The 23,020-nt window shown below is 41.2% G+C and overlaps 1 protein-coding gene across 5 annotated transcripts in view; it reads left to right on the forward strand.

Annotated features, from left to right (window-relative positions):
• Positions 1 to 23,020, forward strand: part of IFTAP (intraflagellar transport associated protein) — a 56,750-nt gene that overhangs the window by 14,656 nt on the left and 19,074 nt on the right. For 4 of the 5 annotated variants that reach the window (XM_008534233.2, XM_070564843.1, XM_070564844.1 and 1 more), the window contains one exon: positions 3,083 to 3,238. The exons of the other annotated variant lie outside the window; for it this stretch is intronic. In XM_008534233.2, the coding sequence (XP_008532455.2) occupies positions 3,106 to 3,238 (133 nt within the window). In that variant the 5' untranslated portion in view covers positions 3,083 to 3,105. The remainder of the gene's footprint in view (positions 1 to 3,082; positions 3,239 to 23,020) is intronic. 5 annotated transcript variants of the gene reach the window in all.

Here is a 23,020-nt window from a genome sequence, read left to right on the forward strand (position 1 = left end):
CTCCCTGTGTTTACTGCTGGCGGCTGTGATGGTGAAAGCGTTGCTTATGATTTACTGCTAGATGTTCATACACATTTATGTATCATCATAATATGTTCTGGGTCTTTCATGTGGAGCTCTACACTTTAAAACATAAAAACCAAACCAAAACAAAGAATCTTGTTAGCCAGGCAACTGTCCCCTTCCTCAAAAAAACTTCCTGATAAAAACACAAAGTATGTGAATGGTGTGAATGGTAACTGAAAAAGCATTGCTTCCTTCTAGAAAACCACTAGGATTTGCATAAACCACTTGACTGTCTGGTGAATGATTGTCTGCTCTGTCAGTCCCTGGGGACTTTTATCATTAGGCTGTTTGTATTTTTATAGATAAGGAAAGTTCTGCATTTGAAGGTGGATTTGTTAAACTCTTCAAATAATGAGTTTGTGAAACTAGATTTTCCAAAAGTCTTAAAAAAGTCAGTAAAAACATACCCTCTTCTGTACTGCGATAACCACATGAAAAGCAGATTGACATTGACATTCTTGTAATTAAGTACATGTTCTACTGATAGTGACATAATAGCCACCTTTGAATTTATCATTATTTATTAGCTAGCAACTGCAAGCATGATTTATTAAACTTTGGATTACTGAAGCCTGCCAGTGTTACAGGTAAATTTGTATAAACCATAACTGATGCTCTTTCCTATATCTAATTTTCAGGTACAAATAGCTTGAAACAGTTACTTTCATTTTGAGTTGGTGCACAGCTACACTTTTTATTTTTACTTGGTCTTCTACAACACTATGTTTTATCTAGGGTGGTAACACGTGACAAACTATCTTGATTTATCTTTAGGTAATGTCAGTACCTTCAAAATAAGAGGGGTCACAGTTATAACAGGTCTTTGTGTAGGCAAAGGACAGAATGCAAAGACGATCCATTATCATCATTGTCATCATTGTGGCTAACATTTCCTGAGGTCCCACGTAACCTCATTTAATCCTCATAGCAATCCTGTGAGGCACGTGTAGCTTCACAATTCCTTATTTAAAACCATTGGGGTCAGATGTGTTTCCGAATTCAGAAGTTTTTGGAGTTTAGAAAGGTAATCAGGGCAAATGCCACAAATTACACAAAATTTCCAGTGAGGTCTGGGAAAACGCCTCAAGAGCAAGCCCAGTAGTATTTCTGCAGGGACACAAAGGAATGATCATACTGAGTAGAATAAATAAAAGTCATAAATACTTCATGTTAATTCAGATCAAGTCTTGCCACCAAATGAGTTTGGGTACCATCTTATGAAAACATTTTTGTTTTTTTCTGAACTTTTTGGTAAATACCAAATAAAGTTAACAACAGGTAGCAGAGTTTTACTCTTGTTTCAGAAAAGTAGGAGCAGCTTGGTGGTTTTTCTTCCTGCTGTACAGTATTGCAGAACCCTCCGTATTATCCCCCACGAATTACACTGGCTACTTAGGCACGAGTTACTCTTCTGCTTTTTGTAGATAGTTCATTTTCTCAAAGCTGTGTAAGAATCATATTTCATACAGAATGAATGGAATTTAACAAGGTGAAAACCACAGGTAGAAACAAAGTTCAGACTGTGCAAGGACTGAGGCATTGTGTCTTGGCACCCAGGCGTTTAGTTGGCAGTGTGTTAAATGAATGACAACGTGAAGGGCCACCAGCAATGTGATCGCGATTTTCAGCAGATGGCAGGCGTACGATATTTAGAATGTGAGGGTCAGTCGCATTTCACTGCATGCAGACCATATCTGGAGTCTTGTTTCCATTTCTGGACGGCGTATTTTAAAGGGATGCAGGAAGCGTGAGCTCTTTCCCAGGTAGCTTGATCAGGAGAGTGAAAGGACTTGAAGCTGTGTCCTGTAAGGCACAGGGGAGTAACTGGGCAAGTTGAGTTGGGTGTTTTGCTAGCTTCTAGCAATATTTGGCTATAGTACCTGCTCAAATGAGTAATTTTAGCTTGATGTTGTTTGACTGCCAGTTCTATGCCACATCCTGAGCTATCAAACATTCGGGATACAAAGATGAGAAGATGTGGACCCAGGCTTTCATGGGCCCCAGGTCTAATAGAGAACACAGAAATGTACACAACTATTTCCAATACAAGGTGATTAGTGTAACAGTAGACGTAGCACAGAGGCAGTCCGGAGGGCGTAGGATTAGCTCTTTCTGTGGTGATGGGAGATGGAGGGCTAAAGCCTTCAGAGAGAAACTGAATTCTGAGCTGGGTTTTGAAAAAGAAGTTTAAGTGAATGAATTGAGAAGATTGAGAAAGGACAGTATAGCCTTGTTCAAATATTTGAAAAGATGTTATGTACAAGAAGGGCTGAAATTATTCAGTACAATCCCAGGGGTCAGGGATCAGTTGGAGTATAGTACAGAGGGACAGAGTTAAGCTCAGTTTTTCAGGAGGAGTCTTTAATAGAGCTGTCCAAAGGCGCCTTCGGAATGGTCAGAGTTCCCATCTCTGGCTGTGTTAAAGCACTGACGAGTCAGCTGTTTGGCAGCAGTAGAGCCATATTACAGGGGGCGGGCTGTCACACAGTGGGTAGACTGAAGCATAGTGACGTGTTGAAGGGCGCGCGTTCTAGGACCAGACTTCTGGAACTGGTACTTCTACTTACTGGCCCTGTGACCTGAGCTAGGACTGTTATGAAGTTATCATTAAAGTGCTCAGAACAGCACCTGGTATGGTAAGTGCTAAATAAGTAGCTAATAAATGTTGGCTACTATTGTTGTTGTCATTGGATGGGTGGTTGGTTGAAACACTCTGAAGTTCATCTCATCTTGAAAGACTGAATTTCTAATTGTGTAATTGTGTGACGATATTCCTGTGAGTTAACAAGATGGAAGTGAGGAAACTGAAGCAAAAATAAAATTGCGATGGTTAACAATTCAGCAGCCAAGACATGAATCAACTCCAGTCTCTTGAACTAGAGTGGATTGCTGTAGTAACTCTCCTGATCTGTTATTCTTTTGGAACCCTGGAATTCTTCCACCTGCCCTTCTAGAGTATTTTCAGAGAAGCTGGAGTTGTGCGACTCTCTAGCTCATGCTTTTCTTTGTTTCACAGATAAAGTGGCCTTGTGAATAGGAATGCCCTCCCAAATATCAGAATTGCAGATCATGGATGAAGATGGATTAATTGAAGAAGTCTTGGATAAGTTTGTTAATTGTCACGAGCAGACATATGAAGAATTTCTGAGCACGTTTCCTCATCTTTCCAAAGGTAAAATGGAGTGGTGAACTTTCTATGGCAGTAGAGATAAAGAATTTTATTATAATTTTATGTCTTTGCTGCCTTTTTAGAAAGACTGGGTAGTGACTATTCTTTGTTTCATCTCTTTGATCAGATAAACCTTATTAGGGCATTCGTGACTGATACATGTAAATACCAACATTTTTATACCCCAAGGATTGTCTTATGGAATCAGAACTGTTGAATTTGAGAACTAAAAATGATCTGAGAAGTCATTTAGTATATTTCCTTCACTTTATTTTTGAAGAAATGCAAGCGCAAAGAGTGGAGGTTTTTAAAAACATATTTAAAACTTTTAAGCAATATAGCATACTATAGGTACACATTTGGATCTTGGCATCGCCACTTTCTGGCTATGTGCCCTTGGTTTATTGAGTAAAAGGGAAGCTAAAAGGTTGATGAAGGTTAATTGAGATAACCCGTGTAAAACCCTTAGCATAGTGGCTGACACATCAGTACTTAATGAAAGCTGGGTATTGTTATTGTTGTTATTGTGATGATGATGATGCTACGGTTTCTGTGGAATGGACACAACCTGCTAGATGGAAGTGATACACTGAAGCCCATAGGCCAAACCTGTGTTGCGTATTTCATGATGTGTTTTGCTTGCTTCATACAGTATTGTTACTGTTGTTTTTTAAGTTGAGCCAACATTTAAAAGTTGGGAAATTTTACATAAAAATCTTGATTTGTGTATTTTTCTGATTAGGTGAGAAGATCTGTTGTCTATTTTAATTTCCCTCATGGCAGTATCAGCTAGAGCTCAGGAGCCTGGTGAGCTTCCTAGCTCGTCACACTCTCTGCCACTCACATAATCTAAAAATGTGTGTACATCTTGCTGCTGCATTCACTTGAGTGTCTTGTGTCTGCGCTCGAGTTTGTATTCTTTGCTCTAGGTTCTGCTTCAGACTGCCCTCGGCTTGCTCTCGGCCTTGGTCCTTGCTGCGTCGTTGAGCCACATTTGTGAGACCGTTGGTTCTCCAAGTACCTGCACGTTGGACTCATCTGAGGAGCTTTTAGAGCTTGTTGGTAGCAGGGCCCCTCCAGCTCCTAGCCGGGGCCCGGGATTCATATTCTGTAAAGATTCCCCTAGTGGCTCTAACGTGCACCCAAGACTGAGAACAGGGGGTTTCATGATGTCCACAGTCATGCCACTCTCACGATCTCTGCCTTCATGATCTAAGAAATGATTCCTATGTCCTCAACAAGGGTGAAAGAAGAGTGGTTATGGAGACAAGGAAGCAGATTCTGACCCGTTTCTTTTATTGTGGAGGTGGTTAGAATATTGGTGTCTGTTTTGTTTACACTTACGCATCGTGGACTGTGGTTTTGTTTACACTTAAGGGAAATGGAGAATTTAGGAAATATCTAGTGAACTGTGGGGCTGTGAATGATCTATTTTGACATGATATGTGGATCAAATTAATCCTGATTACGGCCACATCATCTTTTGGTCTATGAATCTGGGGTTAGGAGGATGCTTGCTTTCCCTGAGCCTAATGATTTAGTCTCTTGTTTTCTGGACCCAGACGTGGCAGTATGAATGGCCGGGGCGGGGTGTGGAAACCAGAGTAAAACTGGCAGAATTAATGCATTTTGGTATGCCTGTGGCATTTTGGTTATTCAGATTATTTGGGGAATTATTTGTAAGGCTAACTTTATTTTTGTACTCTGGAAAAGTAAAAACTTCTTACAAGGACTTTGATATTTTAAGGAGCTTATGATGTTTTTGTTTTTGGGATAAAGGGTCTATTCTATTTCAGATTTCTGTGTGATCATTACATGCTGAGAAAGAAACTGTTGCAGATGTGGTGACTGCATTTTGAGTTCAATTTGGGCCCCAAATTGAACTGAAATAAATGATGACGCAAGTCACATAAACTGCTCTCCAAGCACACTAGTTTTTGTTTTCCTTTCAAAATATCCATAGGTGCCAGTTCACATTATAAACTAATGACCTGAAAAAATTCCTCTTAAAGCACACAACGTTGAGTGCAAAAATGTGTCTTAAATCAGTAAGCATCCTTTTTTCCCCCAAAACATTCAAATACCTTCTGAAAAAGGAAACAGGAATTAGGGACAGGCTGAGTGATAGCCTGCAGAATTGATCAAAGTGAATGTGGTTAGTTCTGTTTTAAGGGAGACATGAAAGCCATTTCTTCCTAGCCCTTCCTTTGTCTTAGTTGTTGGTTGTTTTGCTGATGTGTGGTGGAATCGTTTCTCTGTTAAAGTGGTTATCACCATTCATACTTATGTACCTTTCTTCAGTAAGTTTCCTTTCTCAAGTCCATAACCATTTCCACTGATTGACTGTTCTATTTATTTTTATAATAGTTACATGCCAGAATGCTTATGGGATTCATTTTCTTTCAAAGAGTGTTAAAAGGGTCAGTAATCCTATTAAAAATATTTTCCTGGAAAAAATTAAACTGTAGCCTCATTGAAAGAAATTTACATTACTGCTTCAGACTCTTGGAAAACAGTTGGAAACTGTTAATATTGTGGCATAATTCTCACTACAGCACATTTATGCTGATCATGTTTACAGATTTTTTTTTTAAAGTAGCTCTGGTATTTTTAAGCCATGGTACATATTTAATAATAAATCAAAATGTTTAAGGAAATATGTTAATTATTAGGTTTAAACAAGCAGTTATAATTGAATTCTCAATAATGTCTTCTCTTCAAGAGACTAAGACCAAGTTTTAAGATTTGTATTAGAAAATCTAATGCAGATTTTGGTTTTATTCATTGTTGGTGAAGACATTATTATATTTCTGACATTATTGTAGATAAAGATATGAAGCTAAGTTTCAATCTGGTATTTCAGTTTCTTTGTAAATATGATTAATTTATAGTCCTTTCTAGAATATCGTCTAAAGGAAAAAATGCTTCTTCCTTGTCTGTCATATTTCTATCACTTTTTTTAGGTTCTAAAAATACAGATATGAATACTAATATTTGATTTTCTGTTCTTGCATTCATTCATTTATTCGTTCATTAATTCTGAGTGTCTTGTTATGGTCTAGGTGTTATTTTAGATGCTGAGGATTAAAAATAATTAAGATAAAGTTTGTGTTCTTGAGCACTCATCGTCCAGTGAGAGAGATAAATAAGCAGACAAGAAATTATACTAATGTGTGACGAGCACCGCAGTGGAGAGAAGCACAGAGTTCTATGAGAGTCATAGGAGGCCATCCAGCTCGTACGTGGGGGGAGGGCAATAAAGTCTACCCATTGGAGAGGATGCCCGACGGGAGTCTGGGGTAACCAGAGAACCAAAACTTGCTTTGGGTCCTGAACAGAGTGCAGGAAGTTTTGACAGATAAAAGCTGAATTTGAAAGATGTTAAAATGCCTTCATTGGTGATGGTCCTTTTGGGTCACAGTTCCATTTGTTTTAGTGTTTATTTATGATAGAATATATAGACTATATATATGAAAGGATATATTTATATATTCTTTAAGTAACAAGTTTTGAGATGGAGACGTGGCCTTGCTTTAGTAAGGTTTAGAGTTAGTTCTCAGCTGCTGAAAGAAAAAGGCGGGACCTTTGAATTCCTTCTGCACCGGGATGCCACGTGGTCTGATTTGGAAGAGTTTGCTCCCACCTTTCAGAGTGGTAGTTAGCTGCTCATGTTGCTGTCGCAAGAAATTGTATATTTAGGAAGCCAGTGGCTTGGAAACTAAGAAGTCAATCTTGTCAACTCCATTTTGTTAATATAGTAATCTTAGGGGTTACAGTAGTTCGATTCAATTCGTATATCTCCCTCTTTCTCATTCTCTCCCTCTCTTACACACACACCTGTTATTGTTCTAATTTTGTGCTTCAGGCTAAATGATGAATTTCCGTTAAGAGTGCCCATTTTACCAACTATTCAGCTTAAAATAGTTTGGAAATTGAAATGAATCTACTCTAATTTTATGATTAACTCTTAAATAAGTCTTTGTTTTGCATTGTCTCATTTCCTTCTTAAAATACCCAGGGTCCATTTCCCCAGTGATTCCACTGGTTTCTGTGTTACCACATAGTGACGGCTTTCTAGTCACTGCCACATTTATCTACTTTAAACTGTTTTCCTATGTCTAGGTCAAAGACTTTGTTTCTGATTTTGAGGTATAATTACGTTTCTAGTTTTCCTTATGCTATTCTCATTTCACTTGCAATACACTGTGCTTTGAGCATTCTGTAGTTCTTTTGACATATCTTTGAAAAAAAATTCCTGTCAACTCAATCTCCTTTTCTCCCTTCATGCTTGTTAATATTTGAATTAAATTCCCCCTTAGGTGAACATTGTGCGTCACAATGTTCAGGACAGATGGCCGTGTCTGTGGCTTTATAACCTGGTGGTGGTCTAGTTTTTGATTGTTCTGAGCTCTTGGTTTCAAAGTAGGTTTCTATTCTAAAGTATGTTTCAATTTTTCTTAGATTTTAATAATCCTATATAATTGTAAGAGAATTTAATCTATATTTTTTATTTTGTTCTCATTTAGTTCTTTAAGGGCTATGCCACCATTACACATTTCTAGAATGTACAGTTAGCATATGGTTTGTGGTCAGCAGGGCTGCACTGTCCAGTACAGGGCCACGTGTGGTAGCTGAGCACTTGAAATGGCTAGTGCTACCCAGGAACTGAGTTTTAAATGGCATTTAATTTTAATTAATTTAAATAAAAATACTGATACTCAATTCAGTTATGGGACAACTTTAAATGTGTTTGAGACAACTTGGGTATGTGAATCAATTTTTTCAAATGTAAATTTTCTGAAATATAAACATAGATCAAATATTTCTGATGAAAACTTCATTTTGGAATTGAGATACACTCTAAGTGCATAATATGCATGAGATTTTGAAGACTTAGTGTAAAACTTGAATGTAAAGGGGGCTGGCCCCGTGGCCGAGTGGTTAAGTTTGTGCGCTCTGCTGCAGGTGGCCCAGTGTTTCGTTGGTTCGGATCCTGGGTGCGGACATGGCACTGCTCATCAAACCACACTGAGGCAGTGTACCACATGCCACAACTAGAAGGACCCACAACGAAGAATATACAACTGTGTGCTGGTGGGCTTTGGGGAGAAAAAGGAAAAAGTAAAAATCTAAAAAAAAAAAAAAAAAAATTGAATGTAAAATATCTCAACAATATTTTTATCTGGACTACATTTGAAATGACAATACTTTAGAAAATTGGCTTAAATAAAATAGTTTATTAAAATTAACTTTGCTTTTTAAAAATCTTTTTAAAATGTGGTTGCTTGAAAATTTAAAATCACATATGTGGCTTATGTTATATTTCTATTGAGCAGCGCTGCTATAGCCCAGTAGTTCTCAAACTTGGCTGAATATTAGAAAGAATTTTATAATAGTCAACTTTTTTTTTTTTTTATGGTGAGAAAGATTGGCCCTGAGCTAATGTCTGTTTCCAATCCTGCTCTTTTTGGTTGAGGAAGACTAGCCCTGAGCTAACATCTTTGCCGGTCTTCCTCTGTTTTGTATGTGGGTTGCCACCACAGCATGGCTGACAAGTAGTGTAGGTCTGTGCCCAGGGATCTGAACCCGTGGACCAGGGCCACTGAAGCAGAGTGCGCCGAACTTAACCACTATGCCTTGGGGGCGGCCCCAGTATAATAGCCAACTTTTATAAAAATACAGATTTGCAGACACCCTCCTGGCTGACTGAAGGAGAGGCTGTGTAGCGATGGGTGTGGGAGTTTTCTGTCACAAGGCTCTCTAGGTGACTGCTGTACTGTCAGTTCTGAGAGCCGCTGGTGTAGATACAGATTCGGATAGTACAGTCCTTTAAAAGCAGGGCTGTCTGTGCTTCTTTAAGATACCAGATAATTGATCAAAGTTTGTTTCTGTTTAAATTGTGGCGTTGGAAGAGACAGTCCGGTGCTCTTTGTTTTAGATTGAGTCACTGCTGTATTCACTAAGCATTTGTCTGGAGTAACTTATTTGTCACAATGATGCAAAGAAATAGCTCTTGCTGTTCCTTTTCACGGCTCAGAACTGACCGTCATGTCATTGTAGCGTAGCAGCTTGCCTGAGGTCCAGTCGAGGGTTCACGCTCCTGACGTCTGACCCTCCTTCCACCACCAGCCCACTCCCACAGAAGCCTCTGGGACCCTGAGATCGTGGGCGAACCAGGCTGGTGCTGGTGCTGATAAGCCGCTCACCCATGTGAAGTCCTGGATGTTATGCCTAGTGCTTCACCTGGGTCATCTCAATTAATCCTTACGGTAACCTGGTGAATGTTCTTTACATTGTGAATTTCGTTATTTTCATTATTCCCAACTTAGATGAGGAAACCAAGGCTTAAGCTTAAGTAAGTTGCTATTGTGGGCTGAATAATTTTCCCTCAAAGTGTGCACCCTGGAGCCCTAACCACTAGTGTGACCGTCTTGGACACAGGGCCTTTAAAGAGGAGATTAAGGTTAGATGAGGTCATAAGGGTGGGGTCCTAACCCAATATGAATGGCATCCTTATAGAAAAGAGAGACACACCGGGGAGGTTGTGCACACAGAGAAAAGGCTTCGGGAAGACACAGTGAGAAGGCGTCCGTTTGCACACGAGGGAGGGAGGCCTCAGGAGAAACCAAACCTGCTGACACCTTGATCTCGGACAGACTTCCAGCCTCCAGAGCTGGGAGGAGGCGAATTTGTGTCGGTGAAGCCGGCCAGCTGTGCTATTTTGTTGCGGCAGCCCTGGGCTTGTCCAGGGCCGTGGGACTGGTTGGTGCTGGAACTGGCTGATGGGCCTAGTCAGTGTGGCACCAAAGCCAGTCCTCTGAACACTTTGCTTTGCTGCTGCCCTGACAGCTGCCCTGACGGCGTTCGTCCCAAGGTCTGGAGTCGCAGGAGCAGAGGCGCTGCCCCCGGTGGCATCTCTGTCTCCTCTGGAGCGCAAGGTGCCGGGGGGCGGCTTTGCTCCCCGTTGTTACTTGAGAGCTAAAGCAGCCCTGATGCAGAGTAAGTAGGTGTTGAATAAGTGAAATAAAAAGAAAATAGAAGAGAATACGGAATGACAGGAAGACAGACGGGGCCTCAGACCGAACCCTAAAGAGCATCCACATTTAGTGGCTAGGACGGGAGGCAGAGCCCACAGAGGTGACGTCGTGGTGCCCCACGTTTGGATCTGATGCACCAGCTAACTGGGAGGCACAGTGCGTTTAAACACACACCGCGTAGACATGGCAAGTGATTTTGAAAGGCAGAGGCACAGAAGGAGAGAAACAGCTGGAGTCAGGGAGACTGGCTCGGAGGCGACGCAGAAATACGTGTGTGGCGGTGTGGACTAGGGCAGCGAGGGAGCAACTGGGAAGCGAAAGGATGCAGGGTGCACGCCAGCCCTGGTAACGGGTGACTGACAGGATTAAGGAGAAAAAGAGTCAGAGATGAGGCACAAGTATCCGGCCTGAGAGACACTGAGGCCTGCAGAGGCTGAGTGACTTGTTCGGTCCCACGGCCCTCACTGCAGTAGTCTTTCATTTTTCTTCCTTATTGAGCCCGTGTTCTGTCAGGAGCTTAAGATCCTGGGCTGGGATTTGGTTTACAGTCCTGGACTGATAAATTTTGACTTGTCGTTTCAGTCAAAGGAATATCACACTCACACTTGACAACTTCTAAAAAAATGCAATTAAAAATGAAACAGGTGACAGCACATAAAACCACACATTTCCAAAGCTGACATATCATTTTGGTCCCCAAAGCTATTTTGAATTTGAGCTTTAGAAATGTGCCTTTAAACTTCCATAGGGGTACAAAGAGTCTTTTCCCAGTCTGAAGAATGAATTCAAAATCTGCTGGAGAAAAATACCACAGAGAAAAATATAGAAAGCAGCTGGGCCTCTTACCAATTTCAGAGCAGGAAAGGAATTTCAGTAGAGCATGAAAACAGCTTTCTCGCATAAAAGAAAACACAACAAAAAATAGTCCTTGCTGTGTAGCCTTTTGCAGTGGTTTTCGGTCGTGTACTAGAGGCCAGCGGGCTTGACATTGTTTTGGTACCTTTGTAACCGGCAGATTGCCTGCCGGAGGAAGTTGGAAACGGACTGACCAGCTTTAGGCTTCCAGGTGGCACTTCAGCCACATTTTCTGCGCTGTTGTTATCAGTCCATTAATTCCCTACTGAATATTGAGTGGTGTTTTTAGTTCACAGGCCATTTGCAGTGTCTTTCTGTTTCCTTTTTTACGTTAGCCACATGAAGAAAAAAAGGCAGCTTGGGAAGCACGTTAGCAAATGTGAGTTTCACAGTAAAGAGCACAATGGAAAATAACACAGCAAATGGCAATAAACTTACTTTAACTTAAGACATAGGCCATTGGGGTGTTAACCTCAAGAGAAATTTGTGGAAGGCATCATATGAAGTCTTGCTTATAAAGGTGACTAGGCAATTTAAAAAACTCACCTAATTAATCTGACGTCCCAAGGGAGAGAATAAGGAAGCAGTGTTATTTTGAAGCTTTTTATTGATGTGTTGGGGTTTTCTTTATTGCTGAAAATAATAAAAGGAGAAGAAAAATAGTTCATGGTTTATATTGATCATAAATTCGGTAGCTATCTGTATGTGGCTTCTTTATCACAACATAATGTCAGATATCACATAGTACACTGGAGGAGGAGAAAAGCAGCGGACTGAAGTGACCTAAGTTGTCGCGGAGCCCTGTGGAAGAAGCGGCAGCAGCAGCATTAACCTCTCCTTTTTCTTTGGGGGAACAGCTGCAAACTATAATTAAGCAATTTTCATTTGTTTTTCGCTTTCTTTTGTCACCACTAAATCACTACGCTTAGGAAACAAACTGACCAATTATGAAACACACAAAACTGTTGGTTCATTTGCAGAAGGAAATTTCTCCCCTCAAATTATGATGGATTTTGAGCTGATTGAGCCATTTTGTTTGAGATCTATCAGCATAAATCTTCAGCTGTGGTTGTTGCAATTCATGTTCGTTCTACACATGAATGATTTGGTCCATAGATAATCATTTGTTTTCTGTGTTTGCTGTAGTTTAGGTGTAATTAGATAAGGAAAGAAAATGTATTTAAGTATTTACAACATTTTGAATTATAATCATTAAATTTAGTTTTGGCCGTGTTTTTAATGCATAGCATTTTGTTATAATAAATATTTTTTCTAGTATGTTTTCTCAGTGAGGTAAGATATTATAAGAAGCTTTTAAATTTGGTTTGGTTTGTGTACAAATAAAAGAATAATTTTCTGAGGTTCTCTGTTTATATCTTTGGAACATATACATGGTATATTTCGTGTGCACACATAAATTAGGTGAACTCTCTGAGGCAGATGGAATCTGGACCTTTTCTGAAACACGAGTGGAGAACTGCTGGCAGTCGCATGAGCGTTTCAGGTGGTCGCTGTCAGCCTTTGGGTGGTCGATTTAAGCAGTGTTAAGCGGGTGCACGTTTGTTTTGTAAGTATTTCTCTTTAACTGGAGACGTTACTTTTACTCATTGTTGTTGAATGTATTGTTGTACCTGAAGGAAAAGGGTAAATTACTTGACCGAAACTGACATGGTCATTAGACTGCATCCTTTGATTCAATTGAGTGGGCATGTATTCAAATCTGGATGGTTTTAGCAAAATGCTCTTTCAGCTATAAAACAATAATATTTTCTTTGAAATGGTCAGCTAAACCCAAAGGGATACAAACAGGAAACTTTATCTTAACCAAACTCTTAATTCTTCCTTATGTGAAAATCAAACCGCAATCTGTCTAGCATGAGATTTTTTGTGTCTTTTTTTTTCTACTTGGATTCATTCCAGATGAGATGGACTCAGGTGACGCCAGTTAGCACCCCTCCTTGCAGCCCAGTGCTCTGTTAGCATGGGGAGGGGTCTTGACACCATTTTCGTGTGTTTTCCGGACTTAGCCTACCTTTGCGTTAGGTTTTATAGTGTAGGAATATTGCTGATTAGGAAAAAGGGACTGTGAATCAAGTACCGTGTTTTCTTCTTCCCTTTCTCCATAGATTATCCTTTGTATGACTTGTAGCCGTCATCTAATTTGTGGGTATTGGGTTTAGTCCCTAATTAAAGAGTCAATCCAGTTCTTGCTAATGTTGAGGTCATTTTGATGTTGACCGTGTTCCTGCTATATTTTAGGCATTGAGCTAGAATCTGGGAATACAAGATGGGTCCCCGCTCTGATATTTGGTTCTTATTTATTTCTGTGTTCTGTGTGTTCTGAATGCTCTGGCTGTGGGAAGGCACAGTAGCCATCTATATGCTTATAGACCGTATAGTTAGAAGTTGATTCGTAAGGCAATACTAACTGCTCTTTACATAGTGCTGATAAAACACTACCCAGAGTATCGCCTTTGGTGTGGGGTTTTCAGTTTTAGATTGAATAAACATGCTGTATGAGTTAAGAAAAGAGCAATAAGAATGGTTAGAATAGTGGATTTTCAGACTGTTTTTTGTTCTTCTTCTACTTCAAGCTTTTTTTTGATGTCTTGAAGTGTCCTGAAAAAATGAGGGAATGTGAAAGGTCTGCTCTTGCCTTGCCCTAATGCTGTATGCCAGTGTGAGAGTCTTAGATTATGCCAGATTTGTGCATAAGAGTTTATTCTACCTCCTAAAGTTTGAAAACTCCTAAGAAGCATTTATTTGTAAAGGGGACTCCAGCCTCTGTGAGTACACGAGGTTGTCTTGCGTCGATGCGTCTCTGTGCAGGCAGGCTCCATGGTGTGAGGTGAAGGGGTGCGTCTTCGTGCAGCAGGCCCGTGGTGTGAGGGCGAAGGACATTGTTTAGTTGGCTGGGATTTAGTGTCACGGAGAGTTTAGTGCACTGCCCTTATATTTCTCATTCTGTCGTGAGCGGGGCCAGTGGAAGGGAAAGGGTACTGTTCTAGCGTAGGATTCAGAAAACCTGGTCCAGGCATTTATGAATTCTTTGAGATTCCAGGCCTTCGCTCACTCCCTCTGACCCTGTAAATCAGGGATAGTTCTGCCTGCTCGGCTTGGCTCATAGGGTTGTGGTGAGCATCAGATGAAATATACAAGAAGGTACTTGGTAAGTTTTAAAGATTTACTAAAGTGTAAAGTTTTATGATTACAGGGATTATTTATGATTTAAAAGAAGTATATCAAAGTTAAATATTAAAGAAATCTTAACTCAACAATATAAAAAATGTAAAATACTGTCTACAGCGTAAGTTGTCCACACTCTGTTCCTTGAAGAAGTTAAAACCAACCATAGTATATTACTGTAGAGTGTCTCTCTGCAGCGTCTATTGTATAGTGTAAGACTATGCAACTCAGGGAATAATCCTACACTGGCCTCTGGTGGATGGACTAAATAGTATGTCTACACGTCAGCTTCAGGCAAAGATGTTTATATGCTTTGACAGAGGTAAGGTCTCAGATACTTCTTTTTAATTCTCAATTTTTAGATTCTACTCCATAGGATCTTTCCTTGGGACTCTTAACTCGAGCGTATGTAAAGATCACCTGGGAGATGCTTGTTAACGTGCAGATTCTTGGGGATCAGTTCCCAAATTCTGATTCAGTAATTCTACTGACTTTAGACCAGCATTGAGAAACATGCCCTGAGTGAGATCAAGGCGGGGTACAGGGAAGTGTCTGAATTCCTCAAAATTCTGTGCTTTTGCATATGTTGCATTTTTTCTGGGCATAAGGTCCATAGCTTTTGTGAAATTGTCTACACCCCCGACCCAAAGGGTAAGAACAGTTATTTTACTTTATAACTTTTTGTTTAATGTCACCGTTTTATATTAATTAAAAGGCACTTTGACAGTAAAAAAATGTGATGGGTTACAGGAATAATTTTACGGTGGTCCTGCTGGTCTGTGATGTGGAGGCTAGGATATGATGCTGTCAGAACTTAGGGTGGGCTTTGGTTCAGCATACCTTCTGTTGCAAGTCTGAAGGATTATGGTGCATGTGTCCTTAGGCCCAAGTTACTCCATCACAGGGAAGTCTGGCTCCTTCTGCTGTGGCAGAAGAACTGCGTCCTTTGTGAATCTTCGCCATTAGCAAGTGCACATGCAAGAGACTCGGGACAGCACGTCGGCTCCGGAGGCAGCTTGTCGCATGTCCTAGGAAATGCCCCTCCAATCATTTTGTTGCCTTTGGTGTCTATTCTGCTGTATATTTCGTAAATGAACATACTTTTAAAGACTTCGTGTAGAATTTTATGATTAGGGTAACTATGATTTAAAAGAGGGACATCAAAGTTAAATATTAAGGGAATCTTGAGTCTACAATATAAAAAATGTAAATGTAAAATATTCTATATGTATTTTTCTTCTTGCGTATTTCCAGGAGGGACTTTTTAAAAAGGAGGGAGATGCGTAGAGGCATTCTCCCTAGACTGAGGGCTAGGGGAGTCTTGGTTGGAGAAAATGCTTTTCACCTCTACAAATAAAAGCTTATTTTCTTGTTGATGGTAGAAAAGTTAGAAAATGCAGAGGGGCACCAACACACAGAGCAAAACAAAAAACATACTTTTTCTATAGCAATAGAATTTTTAGCTACTCTGTGGTCACTCAGAATAAAAATTACATTTCCTGGTCTCCTTGCATCTGGATATAGCCATTTGACTAGTTCTGTGCCAATAAGAAGTGAGGGGAACTGATGTGTGTAACTTCTGGTCATGTCCTTAAGAAGTGTGCCCGGACTCTGTATCCTTGCTCCCCTGGCTGGAAATAGGCAATTATTGGAGCAACTCCTAGACCCAAAGATGGAAGCCACTTGCTGAGGCTGGCGGGACACTCCACCACCTGGGATCTCTGGGTCTTCTCATGAGGTGGAGCCTGCCCACCAGCCCTACACTGGTAACTGAGACAGAAGTACAATTCTTGTTTCAGCTGCTCTGTTTTGGTGCCTCCCTGATAACAGTAGCTTAAACCATGCCTTCACTAATAACAGAGGGGAACAGACGTACATACTTTCTTCTTTTCTTTCTTCATCCTCTTGCTTGGAGCACGAGTGTGGTGGTGCACCATCCTGGACCACGGGGAGAAGGGTGGTGGAGCAGAAAGATAGAAGGAGCCTGGGTTCTAGGATGACTTTGTGGAGCAGAACAACCATATTAGCTCTGGGTTATCTGCATGTCTACTGTTGCATGAGACAGAAAACAATTTCCATCTTGTTTAAGCTGTTGTTACTTTAGGTGTCTCTTTTGTGTAGGCACACCTATATCCAATTAACTAATTAATAAAACCATCATCCTGTGTCTTAGAGATAAACCACACTTGTATATATCCTTCCTCAAGTTTGCTGTTTATTGATATGTATATATGGATACAATTATTAGTTAGAACATGAGACTTGGAAACCATCAGGATTTGAATCTAAGCTCTGCTACTTCCTAACTAGGTAGTCTTGGGGAAGTTACTTAAGATCTCTGAGCTTCAGTTTTATCATCTGTAAAATGGGTATAATAACCTCTACCACATAGACTTGTTATTAGGATAAAGTAATTATATATATAAAAAATGCACACATATACATATATGTTTGTTTATTTGTATTGACAGTACCTGAATTATAGTAAGGGCACAACCTAATATTTTCATTCATTTATATATTCAGCAAATTTATTATAATTATTTTATAAAAGTGAGATCATACTACACATACTTTTTATAATTTGCTTTTTCACCTTAAATTATATTATAAGCATCTTCCCAATCAATAAATATGATTAACAGTACTTTTAATGACTACATAGTATTCAGTTGTGCAGATATGCCATAGTTAATTTAGCCATCCTCTTTTTTGTTGGACACTTATTTCCGATTTTTGGCTATTATAAATGATGCAGCTTTGCACATGTTCATTCATTCAGTGTTTATTGAACACCTGCTGTGTGCCAAGCACTGCTCACATAAGTGAACAAAAGAGACAAAGATTGTCACCTTCAGGGAATTTGCATCCTGGAAGGAGAGATGGACTACAAACAATAAACACAGTGAGTGAGAAAAGTGTGTGTTAGAAGATAGTAATTACTCTGGAAAAGGGAAAGAATACAGAACAGGATATGGGGGATCATGTTTACTGGTGGGGTATAGGGTTGCATTTTTATGTAGGGTGATCTGGTTAGGCCTCCTTGGGAAGGTAAAATTGAATGAGGATTGAAAGGAAGTGAGGGGGTTAAGCCTGAGGCTACTGGTTGGAACTGCATTTGAGGCCAAAGGAACAAGGAGTGAAGGGTTGTGGTGACAGCGGCACCTGGGCTGGTTGGGAACAGTGAGGAGGCCGGTGTGGCCCCAGCGGCCTGAGCAAGGGTGCAGGAGTGGAGCTGAGGTCAGAGGGGGTGGAGGTGGGGCAGACAGGGCATGGATAGCCTGAAATTCCTTGCAATGACTTCAGCATTATTTATTTATTTTTTTCAGTGGCTACATGTTTGCGCTCTCCTTATTTATGGCCTTTGGATAAATTTTACACACAGCAATGCCGGTTCAAAGATATGCAAAAATTTAAGGGCTTTGTTAAGTAAAAATTTTCAAGGGAATAGATTAGACATTCCTGGCTTTGTAGTGAAATCTTTGCCCATATACTTAATTATTTCTTTTGGGTAGATCTTAGACATGGAAATGCTGGCTGAAAGACACGCAAAACCTGCAGTTGAGTGAGTACAAGTTTTAAGGGAATAGATTATGTGTTTCTCATGGGCAGAGGCCACATCTTGTAACTTTCTTCCCCACCTCTAGTCCTCCAGGCTGGCGTAGTGTCAAGTGCACAGTGAGTTTGGCGTAGTGTCAAGTGCACAGTGAGTTCACTGGTTGAAGGGGTGAGTATCAATCTGCGTTCCAGTCTTAATTGTTACATGTCCTTTGGAGTGGAGAATGAACATTTTCCTTTTCGGGAACTGTGAGTAGGTTCCTGATGGATAGGTCACTGCTCTCCTTAGGCTTACATTTTAGTGGGAAGAGATAGACAATGACCAATTAAGCAAGGTGATTTCAGATGATTTCACATAAATCTGAAGACAACAGGACCATGTAATAGAAAGTGACCTAATTCTAAGGCTGTGACCATACTGAGGTGATAAGATGATCAGAGTTGTAGCTTTAAAGAGTATATGCATTCCTCCTCTTGTCTGGGTAGGGAGGGAAGCTGGAACTCTGTATCGTCCTTTGTTTTGATGTCAGTGTGTCATGGCACTGCTGGAATAGGTTTAGCAATAGTGGTCCATCGACAACTCAATATCAGAATCAAGGAGGTACAAAATGTGGAAGCCATTTGAAAGTTCGTTAACTGGTGAATGGAAAAACAAAATGTGGTCTATCCATAGGTGTGTAGTAGTAGTTGACCATAAAAAATGAGTGAAGTATAATGCATGCTACGATGTGGATGAAACTCAAAGATGTTACGCTAAGTAAAGAAGTTAGGCACAAAAGACCACATATCTTATGATTCTGGTTTTTTTTGTTGTTTTTTAAAGATTAGCACCTGAGGTAACAACTGTTGCCAATCTTTTTTTTTTTCTGCTTTATCTCCCCAAATCCCCCTGGTACATAGTTGTATATCTTAGTTGCAGGTCCTTCTAGTTGTGGCATGTGGGACGCCACCTCAACGTGGCCTGATGAGTGGTGCCATGTCCACGCCCAGGATCCGAACCAGCAAAACCCTGGGCTGCCGCAGTGAAGCACGCAAACTTAACCACTTGGCCACGGGGCCGGCCCCATTATGATTCCTTTTATATGGAATGTCCGGAAGGGGCAAATCGATAGCTGTAAAAAGTAGATTAGTGGTTGGAGGTAGGAACAGGGAGTTTCTACAAATGAGCACCAGGGACCTTTTTGGGGTGATGGAAATGATCCAAAAATTTACTTGTGATGGTTGCACAACTCTCTGTATTGACCAAAAATCACTGAAATGTAGACTGAAAATGAGTGAGTTTTGTAAATTACCCCTCAATAAAGCTGTGGCGAGGCGGAGCTACTCTTCGTGGCTGCTTAGATCCTTACTTGGAGTTCTTCACTGGATAAGCACATGGCCTTGTGACTCTGGATTTGTCTCAAGAACCAGGAGAGTCCTGTTTGTCTGTGAATATTTCCTATTAAAAAATAAATCACTTGCACATAGACTTGAAAGTTTTAAGTACATAAGGACTGTGATACAAAAAGAAAAGAACTTCCTGCATGCAACAAGATCCAATGTTGTGTAGACAGTGTCACCAGCAGCTGTCACCCTGTCGGGGACCCTCGGAGGGAAGGGAAGCTGTGTTCAACTGTCCTGCATCTGCTCTGGCTCAGGGCCACCCTTTCTGTGGCCTGGACTAGATCCATTGGGAAGCTGAGCTTATTTACGGGGTGAGATGCAGTGGCCTCTGCACCACAGCATAATCCATCTGACAGGCTGCAAGCGTGCTGTATTACCTGCTTTCACTATCACAGAGATTGTTAAAAAAAAAAAGTTACTTAGGGCGTGCCAAATGAAAGTAAAAGAATAGTACAGATTGCAAGGGAAAGATAAGGCGAATATCCTGAGATATCGAGAGAGAAAACAACCACTTGGAGATAGTGTCTTCATTTCTGTTCTAGAAACACAGAAAGAACTCACTTTGTGAGCTCTTTTTTCCGTTCTTAAATCCATGCTGAGGCTCCCTTTACGTCTCACCTGGATTGCTAGAATGGCTTTGTGCTTTGACCCCAGGGTCTGAACCACCTGCTCCATTCTGTGCATTTCATCTTCTTAGAGCACAGCTCTGAGTGTGACTCCCAAGGGCCCAGGTAAACTACAGAGCTTTTGTCAGGCCCTCCAAACATCACCCATCTGTGTCCCTAAATGTGTACTCCCATCTTCCTGGAATACTTGGTGATTCTCCCTCAGGCCCTGTGCTTTCCGCCTTGGGGCTTTGCTTGTGCGAGGTTCCCTTTGTGGGACAGCTCCTGACAAGGTTCACTGGTTGAAATTGTCACTGGCTTTCTTTCAAAGCCCAGCTCACATGCCCCATGCCTACGTGAAGCCTTTGTGATTCTCCCAAACCGATGGTGACTTTCCCATCTCTGACTGCGCTCCTGTGTGTCATCTGCCTTAGTTGTGTTCTAAATTGGTGGTTTGCACGCTTGGCTTAACCGCTTAGTCTGTGAACTCTGTAAGGCCAGGGACTGGGTCTTACCCGTCGTTGTCACCTTGCACGTAGTTGGTGCCCAGAATATAACTTGCGGATTGATGAGTTGCATAACTCAGCTACCACTCAGATTTTGTTCCTGAAAATAAACTTTCAGCAACTTTACACTCTTCACATTTTCTCCTCCGTAAGTGCCTAACACCAGCCATTTCAAAAATTTCATCTCTCTGCGATTGTGTCCCTCAACTTGGGCTTTTGAAACATGTATTTTTCTGAGCCAGGATTGCGCATTTGTGTGTTGGCAGCTTGAGAGCTACGACTGTGAATAATGAGTCAATTATCATCCAGCCTCGGGGAAAGCACAGTTATTCTCGACTGGCCAGGCTGAGGTAATCCTCCTCTCCCTGTGCCCTCTCAAATGAAGGACATAAAACGGTTGGAATTCAGAGCACTGCAAAGGGAATTTAGACAAAACATTTGTCTGCTGAATTTAGCTTCTTTGGATTTATTCTGATTTATGATTGATTGGTTTTTAAATTGCTTATTTAATCCTAATGACTATCGCTCCAGGGGAGGCCAGATACCAAGGAGCATGTGATCAAGAAACAGTGAAGTGAACTAGTTTGGCTGGACAAATCAGGAGGAAATGTTATTGTCCAGAGAGTCATTGCTCTAGGCTAGGGGTGTAATGTGACAGTCACCCCTGACTTTGAAAGTACCCAGCCTTGTTGTAAGCGTGATTGCTTATCCCCTATTCTCTTTGCAGAAGGCTTTTTGCAACTACCCGGGGTGGCACAAATTGTCCCCCATGAATTTTTGTTTCCTTCTAGCAACATGTTCAGTATCTCTTGGCGACTGCGAACGAGCTCTTGAATTACGTTGTTGTTGACCATGGTGTAGAACAGACCCTCAGGGGAGGCTGGAGGGACTTGGTCCTGGGCTCTGACGTTGGTTGTGCTGATCTGTGGAAACTCTCCCGCAGATGTGGTGGTGCTCCTTATCATGTAGTCTGGCTTTCGTGTGGATGAATTTGAATTTTTAAAAAGTTTCTTTCAAAATCGAGTTTTCTGAAAGTGATCACTTTTATCTGGAAGATATATAATCAATACAGGATTAGTCAAGATTAGATTAGATCAAGGCATCAGTAGTTTCAAGATTTCCAAGGAGTGTAACTTCTCCTTTGGCCTGAGATTAGACACTGTAGGTCTAGTTGGTGGCCTTGTGAGGGAGATCCGTTGGAAGCTCATCTGTTTGGTATCAAAAGAAAATTGAAATTCCATTGCTTCGGAATGATGAAACCTTTAGAAAAAACCCTTGTTTCATCTGTATTGAAGTTTTGACTCAGAAATGCCCAAAGAAATGCTCTTTCAGGTCCCAGTAACCTACTTGTTCTTGAAATATTGCCGTTAGACTTCTAAAGTGTATTATGTCTGACACGTATTTCAAAGCAAGAAACATTAGGGATCAGATGAAAGATAGAGAAGGACTCTGATGAAAAACAGAAACAGAAGCAGAAGAGACGAGACGCTTGGGTGGCAGGCGTGGGCCGCCCCCAGGATAGCTCTGGGAAGCAGCGTCCGGCTCTAATCAGGCTCTAGGCCACTTCGGATTCTGGGCTGTGCCAACATCTGCCATTTTGACATTATCATATTGAAAAAGAACTTCTTTCCTATCTCATTCTGCCAAGAGATTTATTATTTGCTGTTTTAAAAAAAATGATAAAAGCCTTTATAGGAAGCCCGTCTGGGCCTCTGGAGTGATGTGGCATGGAGCCTTGTGAAACTGCTTTCAAGGGCTGAGGAGCAGGCTGCAACTGTAGGTTCAGTCAGAGAGACGACAAGTTCTTTTCTGGATCTTCTGGTATTTAAAGAATGAAAGCTTGAGGTTTATAGAAGGAAGAAGTCTTAAGAGTGAACAAGAAATTTTGTTAGCTCTGAGACTCCAACACTAGTTCAACACCAGCATCAGAAGCTGAGACTTCATCCTATTTTCCTCTTTCTTTCGAAGGAGTTTCATCTGGTTATCTGTCAGATAACCTGAACGTCTTATTGGAAATGGCAGAGGAGTACATCGAATGATTATGAGAACAAACAGACCTTGTCCTTGCAGAACATCTGTTCTTCCCAGACATCACGGTGCTTTTCAAGTATTTCAGTCAGTGGACTATTACGGCACTGTTGTCCTGGCCACGCAGCATTGTCTTAGGCAGTACTGGGCCTAGGTTCTGCAGACCTAGAGGCTAGGCAGGGAGAATGAATTCTTCCAGCCCACCTCTTATTAGAACAGTGCGCTGAGGACTCGCAGGGAGCCACAGGAAGTCTTCTTGCCTCTAACTTTGATGAAGTTTGAGGAACACTTTCATTCCTCAGAAAACTCCTCCTGTTTCCAAGCATTTCCATGCCTATCTTGCTCTACCCTGCCACCGCTGCTGTCCTTGCCCTAGGACTGATTTCGGACATCTCTGTGGCTGTAAGAGGAAGAAGTTGGGGAGGATACGTCCTAAGACCATTTCTTCCTCACTTATCTGATGGTCTGGCTACTCCAGCAGTATTCTTAGCGACAGCCCGTCATGTCACCTTGCTCGGCCCCCAGCCCCTACACCCTAGCGGCCAGGCTAGTGACTGCACATTAGAGTTCCTAGAGATTTGTTGAAGCCCGAGGCAAGTCACCTCTCCCGGTAGTAGCTAGTTAGGA

The sequence above is a fragment of the Equus przewalskii genome, chromosome 11, assembly GCF_037783145.1.
Source record: "Equus przewalskii isolate Varuska chromosome 11, EquPr2, whole genome shotgun sequence".
In the NCBI taxonomy this organism is placed as follows: domain Eukaryota; kingdom Metazoa; phylum Chordata; class Mammalia; order Perissodactyla; family Equidae; genus Equus; species Equus przewalskii.